We start from the raw sequence: 20,278 nt of genomic DNA, 5'->3' as shown, positions 1-20,278 counted from the left end.
CCATGTACATCCTATGGGTAGTGGTGGAATTCTTGGAAATAAATCTAATAACACAATCCATTCTATTCCATTGAATATTGCTTCACTTGTGAAAAGGATACTAACATAATCCTAGAGAAGGATTCAACCTACAGGCCATAGACAAGGGAGATGATTTTGAATTAGATTCAAATGATGGACACATTAGACATGTGGGGTAAGCAAAGAACAACATGGGTAACTTCTGATGGTGGAAAATGTTCTCGTTGAGTTTGTTCCATGAGGTCCACATTCTTTTGATCAGCATACTACCCTTAGGTTTAATTTTAATCTTACTAAATAACAAGGTGAGAGGAGGAAGATTCTTCCATCTTTGGAAGCCTTGAACAATAAAAAGGGAGGAATCCATGTGAATGAGTTGGGCCCAATCTTCTTTAGGGTTGAGCAAGCTTTTGACCAACCATTTACTAGCCATCCTATTATCAGCAAGCGCAGTTATGTGTGGGAGTCCCAATTCACCTTCTTCCTTCAGTAATATATAGTATTTCCATGCAGCTCTGGGCATTTTCAAATGTATGCATCACCTCCCGATAGGAAGTTTTTACAAATAGACTCTAGGGGCTTAAGCTCGGCTACTAGGGAAGCTCTCAAGTGTGGGGGAGAAGTGTTGGATGAGGGAGAAGATGCTTCTACACACTCACCAGACACACATGCACACGTAGTCAAATCGAGCTCGAAGAATGAGAGAGAGAGACCGGAAGCAAAGTTGGAAAGTACTTGATGATAATGATAAGGAATGAATGGAGTACAAGATTACAAGAGTACAAATAGCCCTAGCCCTAGTGCTGATGTGGCTAACACACAAGAGTGTGTTTACACGGGGAAAAAACCCTTCAACCAGGTAAAAAGTGCCCATGTGTAGGGCTGTTCATACCAAGGACTTCTTGGCTAACAAACCTCCCTGAAGTGAATGGTGTGAACGTGTAGAGAGTGTGGTAGAACTTGGGAAAACCCACCTGCCATATTGGCCTGTGTAAGCAGTACCAAGAGCTACCAATTTTGATGGTGGAACCAACACATGCCTGAAGAGTTGTGAATGCTACTGTACTCAGATCACAACCTGAAGTGGTTGCTTTTGTCAAAAATAGTTACCATTATGTGAAACCTTAGTGTTAGATCATGATGCCCAGTGACTATGAGGCGGACAAGCATAAAGAAGATTGAGAGTGCTTCACTTCTTGCCAATGCCAAGTACTAGGGCAATGCTGAAATCTGCTAAACTGACACTGCATGATGTTGAATAGAAGACAGGTATTACATAGAGGTGAAGGCATCCGTCGAGAGTGCGCTAATATGGGGTAGCATCAAAAGTTGATATAGCAAGAGGACCTCCTTAATTGGTATGAATTAGATACCCAAATAGTGCAAAAGCCCAATGTCTGAAACATCAAATGCATGTTGTAACATGCATGAGCAAATTAACTACTGAATTTGTTGATGGTCAGCAATAGGCTAAAAACTGAACGCATGGTTGGAACCCCACTATTAGCTTCCAAAGTAGCAAAAGGAGAAAATGACTCTTGAGGTAATGCGGAAGCAAAAAGGGCTATATCAGCCAAACGAGATGCATATCTAGAGGCAACGGGTATCTGATGTCAGAAGTAAAAGCATGTTCTTCAAGTAATGCATGACCCATGGCAGTAGAGAAATATGGGAAATTGAATGTCAGCCAGGCATAGGACTATTTCAGAGCCAGAGAATGTGAGCACTGTGAACAACAACAATGTATCAATTCTCAAGGTCCACTGAATGCCAATACATTTGAAAAATAACCTATGTCAATGGACAAACCGACAAGGTGGAATCAATAAATAGAGATGGGCTAATTTAGTAAACTTGGCCAAAAATGCTGATATAACAATCTGTCAATTCGGAGCAGTAGGGCATACATCTGTCAATTGGGAGCAGTAGGGCATACATCTAGCCACACTATGAGAGTATAAAGAAACCACTCAATATGGCAAAATAAAGAAGATGTGTAATCCCACACAAATTGAGGTAGAGGAACCCTGAATTATGCAGTGTGTGACAAGGCAACCAAGCAGAAGACAATGTAACGATCTGACTTCATTAGCATCCATGTCAATGAGCTGCAAAGGTGAGGTGATTTAAACAAGAAGCTGGTTCATCATAAGTAATACATCTTAGCAACAAGTAAAACGTCACTACATACAGGTAAGTCTCCAAGACATAGCACAACTGAGGGGTCAAATGCATAAGTGACCACATACATCACCATTACCAAAACACAGCTTGTTCCCCGTCAAATGCAATTGTTATAAAAAGTGTAACTGAGGATTGATCATCAACAGGATCAATGTTAGGCATAGCTGATGTACCAATCAACACTTGATATAAAGGCAGAGGAGGCCTGTGCCGAGTATCTAAGGACAACCACGAATCTCTTGATTACGGTGATGGCTTAGCCTTTTTATTCTATTAGCTTATTGGCGACACAAGATCCTATCCCATGAGAATCAAGGTATCGACCTCAAGATATCATCCCACGTTTAACAAAGAGTCCTATTAGGATTCTACATAGCGATAGTTATCTTATTGGTCTTTATATATATTTATATATATATATATAACTTACAACTCACCTAAAGTTGTAGGTTTTATATATTTATATATATATATATATAACCTACAACTCACCTAAAGTTCACGAAAGGTAAAGTGAGAGTACTTGGCATACTTCATCGGCATATTGTAAGGTTAGTAGTTCATGGTCAGATAGGGACATTACTAAGTCTGAAAAATAATATGGCCTTAAGTTCCCCTAAGTGTGGTAATTAGAAAGTAGTTTATTCCAGTCATCATAAGGTCATTGAATTAATTCTATAAATGTAAGTTTGTAAACTAAAGAAACAATTTTAAAGTTGAAATTAAGCAAGGGTACACGTGAGCAAGTGAAAGAATTCGATCCATATCGAGGTTGCATGTCTGCTATACATGGGTTCTTCAAGTTATAGAATCTAGATGCTTGGACTATAATGCGATAACCTATATCTTATCTGGAAAGCTCATCATCAGATAATCATAGTGATGAACAAGAAAGCTCTGATTCAACTTTACTAGGTTGATCTCTTATTGATCTTCCCCCTCGCTTAGGCTTCCTAAAACATAACCTTTTGCTAGATGAGTAGGCAATGGTCTCAACATATCTTGGCTATAGAAGAACATAGGTACTCCATAAAAGTTAGTCAAGTATCTCACTCCTTGTCAAAAGTATCGATAAACTCACCTACTGCCACCCAGAATGGACATGGTGAGGTGAGTGTAATATATAGCCTTAGAACTAAAGCGTGTCTCTTTCACAAGGACTCCATATGGTTTTCCATCATGTGCCAAAACTACATTCCACAACGATGTACAGGGGCCTACTCTTAAGGTCTCCAAGAAAGGTTTGACAACTTGGGGAGATGTTTGGAATTATAATAACAAAGGGTGGAAATCCGGGATTGAACTCAAGGAAACCTACAGGCTCAATGAGGAGCACCTCAACCTTTTGACACAAAGAATGCCCATTTGGCAGAACAAGGAAGAACACTTTATCCAGTTAAAAGGTCCCCTACTACTAAAAGCATTTATCTAGTCTGGAAAGGAAAGTCTCTTACCGATTCCCCGGTTCAAAAGTGTTGAGCCCCCTCTGTACATCAAGCTTGGGAATATAGATTTTCCAACTTATGGTCCAAAAACATACCAACAAAAATCGCTTGCTTGATGTGGCTTATCCTGCATCAGGTCCTTTAGACAAATGCTCATGCATGCAAACTTGGAATGAGTGCTTTGAAATCTATCCCCCATCTCTTCATTTCTTGCCCTGGTGTCAAAACAGTTTGACACTCTTAAATAAGTGTGTCTTTCTCACTCATCCTCGTAATCTTAATTGGAAAGAGATTTTTTCTTGGTGAAGCATACAGTTGCTCAACCAAAGTATGGAACATTATCAGATCTACATTTTTATGGAATGTCTAGATTGGTAGAAACATGAATGTTTTTCATAATAAGCAATTCGACAATGTGGAGGTCTAAAAAGCTCTTTTGGTTCTACAGATTCAAAGTGCCCTGAGGGATACCAAGGAACTGCTGATTGCAGAGATTGATTACTCCTTTTTTAATACATACTCAAAAAAAGGATTTAATTAATTAGTAATTATTTACATTTAAAAAAAACAATCTTTCCCCTTCCGCGTAAGCCCCCTTTTTTGTCCAAAACTATAAATTTAAAATAAAACACTACCGCAACTGCATGCCTTCTTGCCCCTTTTTTATTCAGATATGCGAGTGTGGGTATGTGTGTTTGAGAGAGAGAGAGAGAGAGAGAGGGAATAAGGTTTTTACCCATTAAATGCCATCCATTGTATGGTTTGCTTGCTTATCTTCTTTTATGTACATGCACGTCTATATGTGTGTGTGTGTGTGTGTGTGTGAAAGCAGGAAAGTCAAGCGTGCATGCGCATTCGTGTGATGGAAAGCAAGGGGAGGGTGTGTGTGACAAAGAGACCAAAAGACCTGTGTCCTTCCAATGTGTTAAACCATTTAATGCACTCAGTTGTGGTTTACATGCTTATCTTCTTTTATGAACGAAAAGGAGGTGTGTATAGAGAGAGCATGATATTTTATGAACTCTCAAGGATAGTGATTGATCATGCTCATGAGCTAATGCCTTTCCTAAATAGTATGTTGCAATGATGGGTTGTGCATTTTGTTTTGGAACTATATACACATAGACGTTGCATCTTTCAGTGGTTATTGATGTACTCTTTCCGGACCGTCAATATGGTAAGCACATGCACATAGACTAGCTCCTTGATTTGTGTGTGAGAGACATTGAGAGGATACTAGGAAAGCTTGCGAGAAAGAGAAGAGAGATTGAGCAAGAGCGGGAGTGTGCTCTTCATAAAGATATCTTTCAAGCACATGTGCACATGTTAAGGATGCCATATTCATGAGGAAAGTGTTATTGTGAAGTAGGCTTTTGCAGGACCAGGAGGAGACCGGCTCACAACCGCAAGCAACCCCCCCCACAAGGTACACCAACCCCGACGCCGACATTAATAAGGCCACACCGTCGCGCCAAGACAAGAAGCAACAAACAAGAAGATGCCCTCATCCGACTACTACTAGCATTCTGACAAGAAACGATCAACCGCAAGCAACCCCCCCCACAAGGTACACCAACCCCGACGCCGACATTAATAAGGCCACACCGTCGCGCCAAGACAAGAAGCAACAAACAAGAAGATGCCCTCATCCGACTACTACTAGCATTCTGACAAGAAACGATCAACGCAGCACTAGCGTGCACACTTTTCCTCACAATCGATAAGTGTAGGTATAATCTTCACCCTCCTCTTACTTCTTATATTGGGCTCCTCGTTTACTGGGTAGAGCACCCCCCACATAGAGTAAACCTAGTTCAAATGTGTTGTTTACAGATACCCTCTCGAAAAGTCAAAAAACTTCTTTCAGATAATCCAAAACTCTTTCCGACCATGCACTCCCTACACCATCATACACATGCACCTGGCACTAACACGACACTGCCCACATAACAATCGTGCACTTACCCAAAACCTAAGGGCTTAATCCATTGCACACAAGGAACCTTCATGCACAAACATCATGGCGAATGACACCACATCATTTCGCCACACCGACACTCTTATGCACATAGGCCGAACAGTTCTTCTTGCCTTGTGGTTCATCTCAAACCCAACCATGAACCAATGCCTTTCGATGATCGCACCCACCCCAATGGTCTCACCCGCATCTTATCAAGCGCCTTGACAGCGGATCCCATCCTTACACACAACATCCATAACCCATACCAACACGTTGCACGTTTGTCTTGAATCCAATTATCTTGCCTAGTCTCGTCTTCTTCATTGAGTCTTGTTCTTCTTAGTCCAAACCTGTTTCCATCTATAAAGCATGATTCCAGGGCTACTGGTATGCTAGGACTTCATGAAGATACCATCAAAGAATTCTCCATCTTGCCTAATCAAATGGGCATCCCATATCCATGTACCCAAATGGCAGTCTTCACACTCAGCAATGATTCAATCAACCACGCTTTGTCTCCCTCCAAGGCACACAACTTGCCGACATCCATATACCCAAATGGCAGTCTTCACGCTCAACACAATGATTCAATCAACCACACTTTGTATTTCCCTTCAAGTCACACAACTTGCCTACATCCATGCTAAAATCAAATGAGGTGCAGATGCCTAAAAGTTCAGAGGAATGCTGCATGCCCAAGGTCGACATTGTTTGATAATCTCGAATTTCATCCCCAAGTCGTAAAAGCATTATATTGCTTGCATTCTTTCCGCCGCCATCGTTGTGCTTCAAGAACAAGCAGGACGAATAGCCACCAACTATTCAAAAAGAGGCTCAAAGAAGCATCCAAATCCATTCCGCCATGCCCAGCAAGTCACCCATTGTTCCCAGTTTACCAATGTTCTTGCCAACCTGGGTGTCCTAAATTCCACCCGCCTTATTGACCAACCTCGTTATACATCAACTTTTAATTTCCTATCTCAAACCATGTGTTAGAGAAGAAGAAAGCAGACAAATATGTGTCGAAGAAAGTAGTTGTTGGAGTTTTCACCGAAAGAGGCTTCTACACCACGGACCCACCTTTTGCCTAATGCCAATGCACGCCACGTACAACATACCCACGGGCTCTACATGTAATAGACACATAAGCATGGTTCTTTCACGACCCTACATTGAGCCTCATCACTGACAAAAGTCCAATTACATTTTTGGATGGGGGAGACCATGGTGGGCATAAGCTCGGTCCATGGCAAGACCCATCACTTGGACCTTCCTCAAACCAATAGGAATCTTTTGTGAACTCATCTTCGATCACACAACCCAATTGATACACATTGAATGTATCCCAAGTACTCGACAACAAAATCCATCGATCCACAAAGGTCGTCCAACTCCATTGCAATTGTGGACCCGACCCTTGCCATACACAAAGTCCGATGCTAGGCCCCAAACCATGTAATAATCTTCACTCCCCAAGAAACGGGATGTCAAGTAAATGTCAAAAAAAGTAACAAGAGTTGAAGAAAGCGGTTGAGTTGGAGAAGTCATTCTGTTGGAGAAGCACACACGTGCACGCCTTCCATTGCACATGCACGTCACTTGCTTATTTCGCCACCACGGACATTAAAAAAATTTCACTTCTCACATCATGCACAAACACATACACCTACAATTAACCTCGTCAATGTCAATCCTCCAGGTACATCTTTGGATGTGGGGACCATGGCAGACACATTTGGCCCATGGTACAATCCATCACCTAGAGAACCCTCGACCTTGCAGATACCTCCAACAAGCTTTCATGCATGTCTCTTCTGCTTTGACTCCAATTCATCGCACCAACCCAACTTCGCCTTGGCCAACGTTTTCACTACGAAGACACCTCATCTCCCCACATTACGCTATGAGACCGAGACGTACTCTTTTAATGTGTCATGAAGATCCAAACCACCATCTACCCATGTGAATCATTACCTAGTTGTCTTGATACTCATTCCATCTGGTGTGGACTACTTCTACAAACTACCCAATGTTGAAGAGTTAACGCCACTTCCACAACCCACGAAGACCCGACATAAAGAACCTCTACATCGCCTATCACTTTCCATGGCTCCTTGACAAGCTGCTTGCCATCAAGACTACCCAAAGCTTCCCATCACTTTATAGTGCATCTACTTGGCAGATCGGTCTCGAACTAACTACTTAACCTTAAGGAGTCACCAACTCCATGGCGTCTCCTCAACCATCCACACCATCCACTTCCCAACAGTAGTTTCACCAATGACTTAGGTGACACGAGGACGCGATCACCATTAGAAAGGGGGATATGTTAACCACTCTGTTAGTGAACATCATTTCAGTTGCCCTACTTACCACCATAAGGCGCTTCACCATCTTACTCGCACGAATGGACACTTAACTTTTGCAAGACGACACTAGAACATATAAAGCATTCTTACCATGCGCTTAATGTCAAATAAAGTATACGAACTTAGCGTACATAGTTCCTTAAGACTAGTAATACAGGTCGGACCACTTTTACGTTTAGCCGATCTAGTACGAAAACCAAATCATTTGTATGTAAGTCATTTTTTACAATAAGCAAGACAATCATTTCCTTGCAATAGTTTTCTTGTGAGATCTCCTTCTTCTCTCTTCTTGCATTCTTTCTTGCCTTTGTGCCAGAGAACCATCGCGAAGGACTATCTTTCTCTTGCCTCCATTTAGGCAACGAGAGCTCTCCCTTCACCCTTTAGCAAGGAGCATTCCGACGTAACAATGGAGTGAGGATACAACGAACAAGCTAGTACAGCCATATAAGGAAGTTGTAGATTGCACCTTCAAGACAAGACCCAAAGACACATGCTTCAGCAAGGCTAAGATAAGCTCTTGACTTTAACAAACGAGCTCTTCAAGGATCGTGCACCTGATTATCTAACCTCTACCCAAAGAAGCTTTGTTGCTCAATTCAGAGTATATCCTTGGTTACTCATCATCACCCCAATGGCCAAAAGAACACCCATAGAGCATTCGTCCAAGAGTAGATCCCACTGACAATCGAAGAGCTCACTGTAACACTTTCGCACCAAATGACCAAATGATGGAGAGTTGGGATGGGAAGAGAGAATACGAGCCAACTGCATGTGTATCTCATATGGAAGTTGGTTTGGCACCCTATATGTCATGCTAATTACTAGTATGGAATACCTGAGATTGAGACAAGAAGGTATTTGAACTATGAGATTAGGAAGCCACAATAGGACTCATTGCTACAAAACTAACCCCAATAATGCAACAACCGTGTGCTCGCCTACCTTAGCAATGCTATCACCTCAACTACCCCTTTCACAAGTGACTCCCATGAACCAACGGACTCACTCTCAAATTCCTCTGGGAGATGAGGAGAGAAAAGGGCAAGAGACTGTTTACATAAGCCCTTGGAAGCTCAGAGCTCCCCGGGTCAAATCCTAAGCCATTAAATCATGCATGCCGACAATATGCACCTCGTCTACCAAGGGTCACTGTAGACAAGGGATAATGCTCTAGGAGCTAGGCAATTGATGCAATGCTATCATTGAAAACCGATCTCACCATGTGTGGTTTAATGTCCCATTAAGAAAGTATGTCTGTTGCACAGTAAAACCAACCACCATTAACACCACTTTACACACATTGTTGCATAGATCACATGTACAAGGATAACCCCTTACTTGCATCCTCATCAAGCCCAATGCACGAACAAAAGCCACTGGTAAGTCTTAACATGTACAAGGTTTGCCCCTTTACAAGGATGGCCACAGGTAAGTCTTGACATGTATAAGGTTTGCACCTTTATGAGCATCCTCATGAAGCCAAACCCAAGAACAAAAGCCACTAGCAAGTCTTAACTTAATGAGTGTAAGAGACGGGCTTGTCCGAACAATCCCACTCAACACAGTAATGTGGATACAAAGCAAGAGGAGAGCACTCATGCAATTGGAGAGGCTTCAACCTGCAAACCACCAAGGGTTCAAGAACAAGCTCAAGTCTTACCCTCTAACGTGGAGGAGATGATTTTAAAGCCTACCGTGGAGCTCAACAAGGGTATGGATAGTGGCTAAATGCATTTACTCTAAACAAGGGTATAACTTAAAATCTTTCAATGTTTTAAAATTGGTACTAAGAAGTACGATTTGTTTTAAGATCATCATCTTGTAAATGAACTACATTTGTTTTAGAAAATGTGCCTTCTATAGGAGCTAAATTTGGACTTGGTGGTGTAAGAATAAGGATTAGAGCAACTTGATGAACTTGCATGTAGTATGGAGGGCATCAAAGAAGTGGTCACGTTAAAAATAATCTCCCCTCTGATGTAGATTTTGCTAAAATTTCCAAATTCTGACTACAAATGTGTGCATATATATGTGTGTATATATATATATATATAGAGAGAGAGAGAGAGAGTGTGTGTGTGTGTGTGTGTGGAAAATGTTTTCGGTCATCAAATTCCTTGCCAAATATAATTGGACCCTAAAAACCCCAATTGTTTTCTTCTTCCTCATGTTTTTTTTTTGCACTTCCCCTGCCCCCCACCCTCTCTCCCTCTCTACTTTCATTGCATAAAGATCACAGTAAGAGAGTGCAAATGAGAGAGAGAGAGAGAGAGAGAGAGAGAAATAAATGAATAGTAAGCATGTACTAAAGATGAGAAAGGGATTGAGAGAGAGAAAGAAATAAAGAAAGAAAGAAAGAAAGAATATCTTGCCCATATATCAAAAAGGGTGGTGTTGTGGAAAGGTCCGGTTTTGCATGAAAGTGATGATGCAAGTGACGTGGCTATACGTTTTCCCTCTTGGGTAAGTGGCAATGGAGAGAGAGACTAAAAAGTCGATGTACAAGGTGAGGTTATTTTTAGGACAAGTTGTCGTCATGCCCTTTCTCTATCTTGCTGACAACTGCTGCCAGATCCTCTATAACAGTCAAAAAACCATGAAGATATGCAACCTCACGTATGGAGGGCCGTGCTCGTTGCAAAAGCTTGCGAAGAAATAAAAAAAGCCTCTCAGGAGTTTTGAACTCTGGCATTCCAGCCCACTTCGCCCAGTAGTTACACGACAAAAAAATGTGCTCCCAGCGATGCAATAGATTTTCCACGTCACTAACATTGGCAGTGCCTGAAATTTTTCAACAATTCAGAACTCTCTCTCCCTCTCTCCCTCTCTCTCTCTCTCTCTCTCTCTTTTCAAAATTGGTTTTCTACTATGTTTAATCTCTTTTGTTAGTTTTGACCTGCCTTTCACAAAGGCAGGCCTACTCTCATTTTGGCTTACAGAGAATCAAAAGAAACTCTTCTCAGGTCAACAAAGGCAGTCCCCTTTATAGAGAAATTTAGTTTCTTACGTGTCACTTGGCTTGTGTACTAGCAGATCATCAATGTGTTACTATGAACCCCTTGTGGTCTTTTGTCGATCTCTCTCTCGCTCTCTCTCTCTCTCTCTCTCTCTCTCGTATGTACATACATACACACACACAAACGCACATAAATACATAAGACACACACACGCACAAGCGTGCACACACCTTGCATGCATGCATGCATACATACATACGCCCCCACGAGCACACACCATTGTAAAAGATTTTGCCGTTTGACATGACCACAGATGCCACACCTATTAATCTTTTAGCTGCAGAGCTCAGAACTGAAAAGAATGCCAGGACGGAAGATGTGATGCCAACGAAAACCCTAGAAAATCAGACTCCAAGACACAGGTGAGACCTGCAGTGTAGACACAATAATCTCTTTGCGTCTAGACACAATAATCTCTTCGTGTCTGCGTACCTCCTGTAAGAAAAGGGCCATGCATCTTTGGGCCATGCATCTTTGGGCCAAATCCTCCTCTAAATAAGAAATGGAAGTACAACAGATATGCCAAACATGTATGGCAATGTAGAGAAAGAAGAGCTGGAGCTCCCACTCATGACCAGCATGAAAAACCCACCCCCCTGCCCTCCACACACACAGTGGCAGCCTATTGGCGGCTACCACTGCCACCGCGGTAAGGACCTCCAGAAGAGGAAGTGGCACATGGAAACCCCGCCCCTCCCCCCCCCAACCCCCCCTCAAGGTCATGGAAGTCGCATCGCGGCACCTAGTCGCATCGTGGCACCTATGGCTTTGGGAGAACAGACCCTTGGTGCATGTCAAGGGGAGTGAGTGGAACTGGCACAACCCCAGGTTGGAATCCCGTCATCAAGTTTAGCAGAGGGGGATGTCATAAGCAAGACATGTGCATGCTCAATCCAAGAGCTAATCTCTAATAGGCAGCAAGAAAAGAAAGAGGTTTTGGGCATGAGCCAAGCTCAGTTGAGCAATATATACATGAAACTCCTTTGACTTATACTCCCTCGCTTAATCTGCGCAAAAGTTACCAACTTTACATGTAAAGTGTATGTATTTATTATATCTAACACATGTGACAGGCCATCATAGATGACACAGCACATCAACTCCTGCCCTCGCAAAGTCGACCCCTCATGGCGTTTGTGGCTCCAGGAGAACTACCCTCTGGTTTGGCAACATGAACACTTAGGAGAGTGGCAGTGGAGAGACCCCGCTCCATGACATGAGCAACCTGGATTTTCCTTCTTTGAGAACTCAGCCCAGCTGGGATGCCGCATTCAGCTACCAAAGAAAGACAGCACGCCTGCCGCAGCCACCCATTGGAGGGCGCATACCATCTCCACTCCCTTTCTCACAAGCTTCTCACGACAGCTTTGGGACAGCTTTCACCTCTAAAAGGTCCTCTTCCGCTGGCTGGTGGGCCGGTGGCCCACTCAAGCCTCGCAGTGAGCACCTGGCTAGCCATCGTAGGCTGTCTTGCCACGTGCCGCCGGTGTGGGCCATAGTTGCATTCCGTTCTGGTACGGATTCGTACAGTACGCACAGTGCAGATCCGTACGTTCCGTACGACGTACGGATCAGGTGACGTGGACTATTTTTTTACAATTCCCAAACGGGTCGCTTTTGCGTGCGATAGGGTTCTGTACCTCTTTTTTTTCCCTCTTCACCTCGTTTTTTGTGCTGCCGTTGCGTATCCCATACCTGCACCGTACTACTACTGCCGTAGTACCCGTTGCCCCAAGGTGCAGCCACAGCTCTCTCTCTCTCTCTCTCTCTCTCTCTCTCTCTCTCAACCCTTAATTAAATTAATTTTAATACCCTTAATTAAACTAATTATGCCCAATTAAATCCTCCTAATTTAAACCCAATTTTTTTAAAATTTTCCTCAATTTCATGATTCATTTTAAAAAATTAAGCCCCTTGAACATCCCTAATTTAATCCCCAATTTAAATCCCCCTAATTTAAACCCAATTTTTTTAAATTTTCCCTCAATTTCATGATTCATTTTCAGAAATTCAGCCCCTTGAACATCCCTAATTTAATCCCCAATTTGAATCCCCCTAACTTAATCTCCATTTTTTTAAAATTTTCCTCAATTTCAAGATTCAATTTACTAATTATTGGAATTCATTATTCCCCTTGAATGCCCAAAATTCCCCCAATCATAGGAAACTTTCCTGGACCCTCAATATATATACCTAGATGAATCCAAGAACATGCCCAAATTCACCTTTTAGAAATGTGCATGTTATACTCATGGTAGTCAACCTACAAGACTATATAACTATCAACTCCATTATATGCATAGTATGGACTAGATACTACAACATCCCCACTAACGTCATCAGTGCCCAGTAGTGGGTGTACTCTGTATCAAGATATGCTCTCACACACGCACTCCACACACACACACACATAAGAGCATATATTCACACACAGCCCTTCATACAAAGTTTCTGTCAAACCTCCAAAGATGCAAGGCAGACTCGGCCATAATGAAGCCTAGCACTAAGGGAAGAAGCAAATAGAAAGAATTAGTACAGCAAATAAGTCTTGCCACATAATTGCCCCAAGGTGCCGCCTTGCCCCAAAGGGATTGAGTGCAATCTCTCTTTGAATGTACTACGCACGGACTATTGTAAGAGGATGATTGCCGTTGTTGCAACTGTAGGCAGTGTGGATGGGTGCACAAGTTTAGATTACAACAAGATAAGGACCACCATGTTGGAGGAAGAGAAGGAGAGGATTGAGACTTCTCTCCAACCTATCAAAGAAGGTTGGAAGAAGTTTGGTTGCACCATCATTTCAGATGGTTGGAGTGACACGAGGCGGCCCCACATAATAAATATCTTGGCCTCTTCATGTCTTGGTAGAGAGACAGCTTCATAGAGAGCTCGAGGCCATTGATAGACGAGACACTCAAGCTCGGTCTCAAGCTCTCACGACCAGTTCCCTCACTTCTTTAGCTCAACAAAGTCGTCCTTCCACCTCTAGTGGCACTAGGGTGTATACTCGTGGTACACATTTGAGAGGGAGAGCTGCAAGAGCAATCAGTAGAGGAGGTCAAGAGCACCAGAAGCAGACTCTTCCAAAGGAGATACCTAGGACCTCTACCATTGTTGAGGAGAGATCGGGTACTGATATACCAGGTGATGTGGGGGAGCGGGAGCCACTATATGATTTTGATGGGAATCATATCACAAATGGGGAATACTCATCATCCTCATCTTCAGGCTTGGATGATGATGAGTGAGAGCCGGCCATATGGCTATTGGCGTTTGTACTTTGTAGTATGTACTAGGATGTCAGCTTCAACAGGACTTCATGTTGTATTCTGTGCAGCTCATTTGATAGCTTATTTGACATTTATATAGCATACATGTTTGAATTTCAATTGTTTTTCGTGCATCTTTGTGTTCCAGTGTTACTAAATTATGAATGATTTATAATATGTGTTTTTTTTATATACACATTATTTTAAAAAAATGAATGTATTTAAAGTACTCATCCCGATGCGTACTTTACGTACTCGTATGCGTACCGAACCGTACCTAAAGTACTCAACCAATATGGTGTGAGCCCCGTGGTGGAGGATTCTTATGCTTGTTCATTGTCGAGCCAAGCACCCACCAAACACTTTACCCAGGAGACTATTGCCTTGGACACAAAGGCTAGCCTAGCACTCCTCTTTTGAGGATAACAATGCCGGCTCAGCACTTCAGTTCGCCCACTTTCAGATCATGACCATCCCTACTTCAGCCTTGGTGTCTCTCTAGACCCAGTATCTCTCAGACCCCCCAGGTGACCACGCTGACCAGAGATGGGAGCTTATCAGTAGGATTGAGGTTTCGAATATATGCAATGAGGTTATCGAGGATTCCAATTTCCGTCAGCCCACCAGCGGAGACAATCCCCTCCATTTGAGCGAACCTTATCCACATGTTCCCGGGATATGAAAGTGTTTGACAAGAAACTCCAACCATATGCAGCAACAAGGAGCTGCACACTTCGAGCCCTCCCACCTGAGGGGACTCTCGTCTAGTTTGGCATTCCAGGCACCAGTGTGGCTTTTCCACCCCACCCCCCTTAAAGCATCCGTGCCTATGTGCAAGTGTTAACAGAGAGATAGAGAGCAGTGTAATAGAAATGCAAGCGCAAACATGAAGTAGCCCTAAACCCTACTGTACGTATGTACAATGAAAAGGCTTACGATAGAATTTTTGAAGTACAAAAAGCTACTGAAAAACGTGATTTTTGATCTCATCCCTAACACTGCTGTTAGATGCTAGCTCTCAGCCCAACGTTTCGCTGTAGATCTATTTACAGCACCTCCAATCAACCCTCAGGTGGTCGCTCTTGAGTGTGCTCAAGAAATTGTGATAAGCACCAAATCCCCCTTTTTACCAGGAGAACATGCCAAGTTGGATTCAGGTTGGCCAGCCATTTTTATCCTGAAAAATAATATTTCAAATGCTTCAATATTGTGCCCAAAGGGTGTCCCATCCATAGGTTTCTTACATAGGCATTTCTGGGCACCCAATGGACTGCTACATTGGCCCCAAACCTTGGCTGTTCAAACATAGCACACAAAAGTAGTCCACTGCTTACTCGAAGATGTGTCACATTCTCCCCTACTAAAACTACAGTTGTCCTCAGTTGTATGGTGTCCATACAAAAAGTCATCCCAATAAAGGAAAAGACCATATCCAGCCTCATCCAAGTTGCCAACTATCCTGAAAATTGCACAACCGCCTTGCATCACACACTGCTCATGCTAACATTCCAACCTCGCCTCCTCAGCACTAAAATGTGCAAGGAAACTTGCCAACTGCTATTGTGACCAGTCATCTCTGGATCAAACACTGATTGCCAAAAGGGTTTTGGTCCCTACCATGCCTACCGCAACATCGGTGACAACACTTGCGAGGGGTCCACCACTGCTGCCCATTAGGCTCTTGGGGGACTTGTGTTGGTAATGTTCACCAAATATTCCTAGTCATTTATGTGTGAAAGGGTCATAATGATCTAAGGTTATTTTCATCATTGTAAAAGCAACTTAGTTACTGAGGAATCTCTACATTTGCAAGTGGCTACGTAGATGCCAATCAGCCCACCATGTATCTAGGGATCTAGAATCATGGAGAGAATAGTGGGACTAGGATATATTCCGGGAGAGAATCTAGGAGAAATCATAGGAGTTAACTTGGCCCCTTATGCTTTGTATTCAGCCTATATAAGAGACACCCCATTATGAATAAAGTTGCTTGTTTACCTCCTCTAATGATCCATGAGTTTGATTAAGCTCCCTAATCCGTTTACCATTGTTGATCATGCTTATGTGCATAGTTGCAAAAAAACACGTTTTTTTGAAAAAATAAAAAACGTGTACGTTTCAAAATGTCCGAGTTTTTGGGATGCATTTTTTTTAGCCAGCTTTTTTTTTCAAAAATTTTTTTGGCAATTCTTATTAAAGGAGTTGGAGGATGACTAGAAGTAGTACATCGATGATTTGACTGGTGGAGATGTGCGACAGTTGAGGATACTAGAGCAAAAGCGCCTACACTACAAATACAGATGATTCGGATGATTCATCTACTTACACTACAGATTCAGAGGCTAAGGCATCTGATGTTGAGATGGATGTGTAGACTCTAGAGTGTCAATCTTGAGTCTTGATATTATTTTTATTTCGTTTGTACTTGGCACTTGTGTTATGTGTAGTGTTTTGTGTAGTTGTTGCATGTGATGCAACATCCTCACACTACAAAGTTTTTTGAGTTTTTGAGCACTTGCACTTGCTTGGTCTTTACCATTGCCACTTGGGCCTTGGAAGTTACCCCAAACTTCATTTTGATTCGACTTTGATCATGGATGGTAGATTATATTACCTGTTGTCTCTTAGCTCTAGCCTCTACCGCCTTGATTGTTCTTCAGTTATCATTCTTTAGGTTTTTAAAGTTTACAATGTACAGGAATGGTTAATGTTGAATGGTCATTCGTAAATCAATATTAAAGTTAATGTTGAATGGCATTGCCGCCACCAGACCCATGGGAGTCTAGGACCATGTGAATGTATTACCATTGTGATTTAATGAATTATAATAGCCATAGGCTTTAAATTGTTCACTCTTGAGTTTTTATGCACAAGTTTAACTTTTATACATGAAATCTGTGGTTCCTAAGCTCAAAAACTATATATAAGAGCCACATTTATAGCTAAAAAATTTTAATGAATAAAAAACTTATTTTAAAAACTTTTCCAAAAATAAAAAAGGTTTTTAAAAGTATAAAACTCGTATAATACTTCCCGTTTTAAAGACGTATGGTAACTATACTTATGTGCTTGTTTGATCCACCATGAATCGTGAAGCTCTCAAGAGTTTAACCTCTCTAATCCATTTTGCTAATATGGTATAAGAGCACAGGCTGTTTAGTTTAAGCAAGTCGGCCACCACATTTTTCTTTCCTGGAGTATGCACAATCTGAAAATGAAACATGGAAAGAAAGTTTGCCATTCTCATCTGCTTCTCCGAAAGCTTTGTTTGAGATAGAAAGTATCTCAAGCTTTGATGATCTGTCTTGACTACAAATTCAGCCCCAAGAAGATAATGTTTCCATATCTTTAAGACATGAATTATAGCCAAGAGCTCTTTCTCATAGATATCCATATGAAGCTCAGCATCATGCAAACAACAGCTCTCGTATACAACTGCATGCCCTTCTTGATTTAGGACAGCCCCTATACAATCGCCACAAGAATCACATTCTACTACGAATGACCTTTGCAAGTCAGGAACAATCAATACAGGTCCACATATGATACCATGCTTGAGTTGCAAGAAAGCATCCTGTTCTTTTGAAGTCCATTTGAAAGTGGTTTTCTTCTTTGTGAGATCATGTAGAGGGGTGGCTATCATAGCAAAATGCCTTATGAAACCCCTATAATATGAACATAATCCCAGAAAACTATGTACTTGATGTACGTTTTGCAATTCTGGCCAATTCCAAATGGTCTCTATCTTTGCAGGATCCATTGTTACTCCATCCTTGGATACAATGTGTCCGAAATAATGTATCTCTGAAAGGAAGAACTCACTTTTCTTGGCATTAATGAAAAGTTTATGCTTCCGTAACTCTTCGAACATTGTGACCAAATGAGTTCTATGTTCTTGCTCATTCTTGGAGAAAACCAAGATGTCATCAAAGAATACACCTGTGAATTTACGATGGGGTCGGAATATCCTATCCATCATACGATTAAATGTGGCAGGAGCATTGGTGAGACCAAAAGGCATCGCCAAAAATTCATATAATCCAAAGGTTGTCCTGAATGCAGTTTTATGGACATCTTGTGGCACCACTCGTATTTGGTGATAACCACTGCTCTATAGTCCACACGCATGCGGAATGACCCGTCTTTCTTTTGAAACAAGAAGTACATGAGAGCAATAAAGTGAGGAACTAGGCTGAACCAAACCTTTCTCTAAAAGCTCATTTACCTGCTTCATGATCTCTTCTTGTTGTGCGGCATTCACATGGTATGCGGGTTTGTTAGGTGGAGAACTACCTGGCACAAGATCTATGCAATGATCCTCGGGCCTTTGGGGAGGTAATTCACCTGGCAATGCATCAGCAAAACAGTCGTTGAATGCATGAAGAAAATTCAGCCTATCGTAAGTCATAGCATGCACATTATGATGACTTGGTACAATGCTATCACGAACAAAAACCAAGTACGCAGAAAGACTCTTTTTCATTGCTTTATTAATTTAGATGTGAGATACAAGTGGGATGGAATCCCCTTCTTTGCCAGCATCAATGAAATGCATGCGGCCTCTATGCATAAAAGAAATCATGTTGATCTTGTACTCTTCGCGGGGCTCAAGCCTATGATGCCATGGCTTGCCCAACAATACATCACATCCATTTAGTGGTGCAACTAAGAAATGTTCATTATCAAGGTAGCCCTGGATATGTATGCGCAACTTCCCTATCAGTGGGGTAACCTGCACCTCTTTACCAACAAAGGCAGCTTCAGCTTCAATCTGAGGTCCCATGTTCTCAACCTCAATACCCAAGGCAGCTGCCATTTGTAAAGAGATGAAGTTATCGGTTGCACAGTCATCAAACATGAATAAGGCGGGCTGATCCTTGATTTGACCCCAAGCCTTGCAGACCATCCGCTCTTTTGCATCATGTTTTGTGTTTCCCTGCACATCAGGAACTGCATGTACATTAGCCTTAGTCTGCTTGTCCTCGTGCTTAGGTTTGCGGTCAGGGCATTGTCGAAACATGTGCTCTTTGCTACCACAAGAAAAAAAAATTCCCTCCTTGGCATATCGCTCTCTTTGCTCCGGGGTCAAGCCAAATTTGTTCTTCTTTGGGCCCTGATCTTTAGATGAGGTATTTTCAGCTTTAGCTCCCTTGTGGGTTTCCCGGAAGTTCTTTTTAGGTGGTTGTCCACCTTTTTGCAGATTTGGGACAGCCTTGTCTTTCCTCTTTGAACCGCCTTGATCTTGCTTAATTTTGAGCACCAATTGCTCCGTAGCAAGAGCAGAGGCTGTAAGCTATTGCAAAGTCTGTTTCGGGTGCAATTCAATGCTTGAACGATAAGCTGGTTGCAATCCGGAGCGAAACTTCCTCTTTCTTTCATCCTCAGTGATTTCCATAAAAGGAGTTACCTCAAGCAACACTTTCCAAAACTTGTTGACATACTGTTGCAAACTTTCATTATCTCTTTGCTCAAGTCTATTTCACTTTTGGGTGAGAATTTGCTCCGCATTTGGTGGCAAAAACTGAGCATAGATCTGTCCTTAAACTCCTTCCAGGTGCAAATGGGATCTTTGGTGATCTTTTCAGTGATCCACCAATGAGCAGCGGTCCCCTTCAAGAACATGCTAGCATGGCGTACAAAAGACTTCTCAGTGAAGTCCTCATCGCTAAAAGCAATGTCAAACTGTGCCACAAATGCTAACACTTTGGAAGCATCATGCTCTCCATGAAAAAACATCAAACTTAACGGACTTGTCACCTGCTTTAAATGCCTTGAGCTTTCTGGCATGAGGCTCATGGTCCTCTCTTTTTCTTTTCCCCTTATCCAACGGGGCAGCCCTATCTGCATGGGATCCATGGGCCATCATGGAAGTTTCATGAAGCACGGTGGCATGTGCTCCACGAACTTGAGAATCGGATGCATGTGACTTTCCTGCACAAGGTAATGTCTCTCCATGAGACAACTCAGAAGGCAAAGCTCTTCTAGTGGCAGACCTGTCACCCCTTCCATG

At 42.3% G+C, this 20,278-nt stretch overlaps 1 protein-coding gene across 1 annotated transcript in view; it reads right to left on the bottom strand.

Moving 5' to 3' along the window:
• Window positions 1-10,335: 10,335 nt before the first annotated feature.
• Window positions 10,336-20,278, bottom strand: part of LOC147623504 (uncharacterized) — a 47,438-nt gene continuing 37,495 nt past the window's right edge. The window contains exon 7 of the mRNA XM_086821673.1: window positions 10,336-10,763. Coding sequence (XP_086677799.1) covers window positions 10,501-10,763 — 263 coding nt within the window. The 3' untranslated portion in view covers window positions 10,336-10,500. The remainder of the gene's footprint in view (window positions 10,764-20,278) is intronic.

This window comes from Cibotium barometz, chromosome 27 (genome assembly GCF_041138505.1).
Source record: "Cibotium barometz isolate CiBa-2024 chromosome 27, ASM4113850v1, whole genome shotgun sequence".
NCBI classification, from domain to species: Eukaryota; Viridiplantae; Streptophyta; class Polypodiopsida; order Cyatheales; family Cibotiaceae; genus Cibotium; species Cibotium barometz.
Note: the sequence above shows the minus strand (reverse complement) of the source record. Positions and strands in the feature narration are given on the sequence as shown.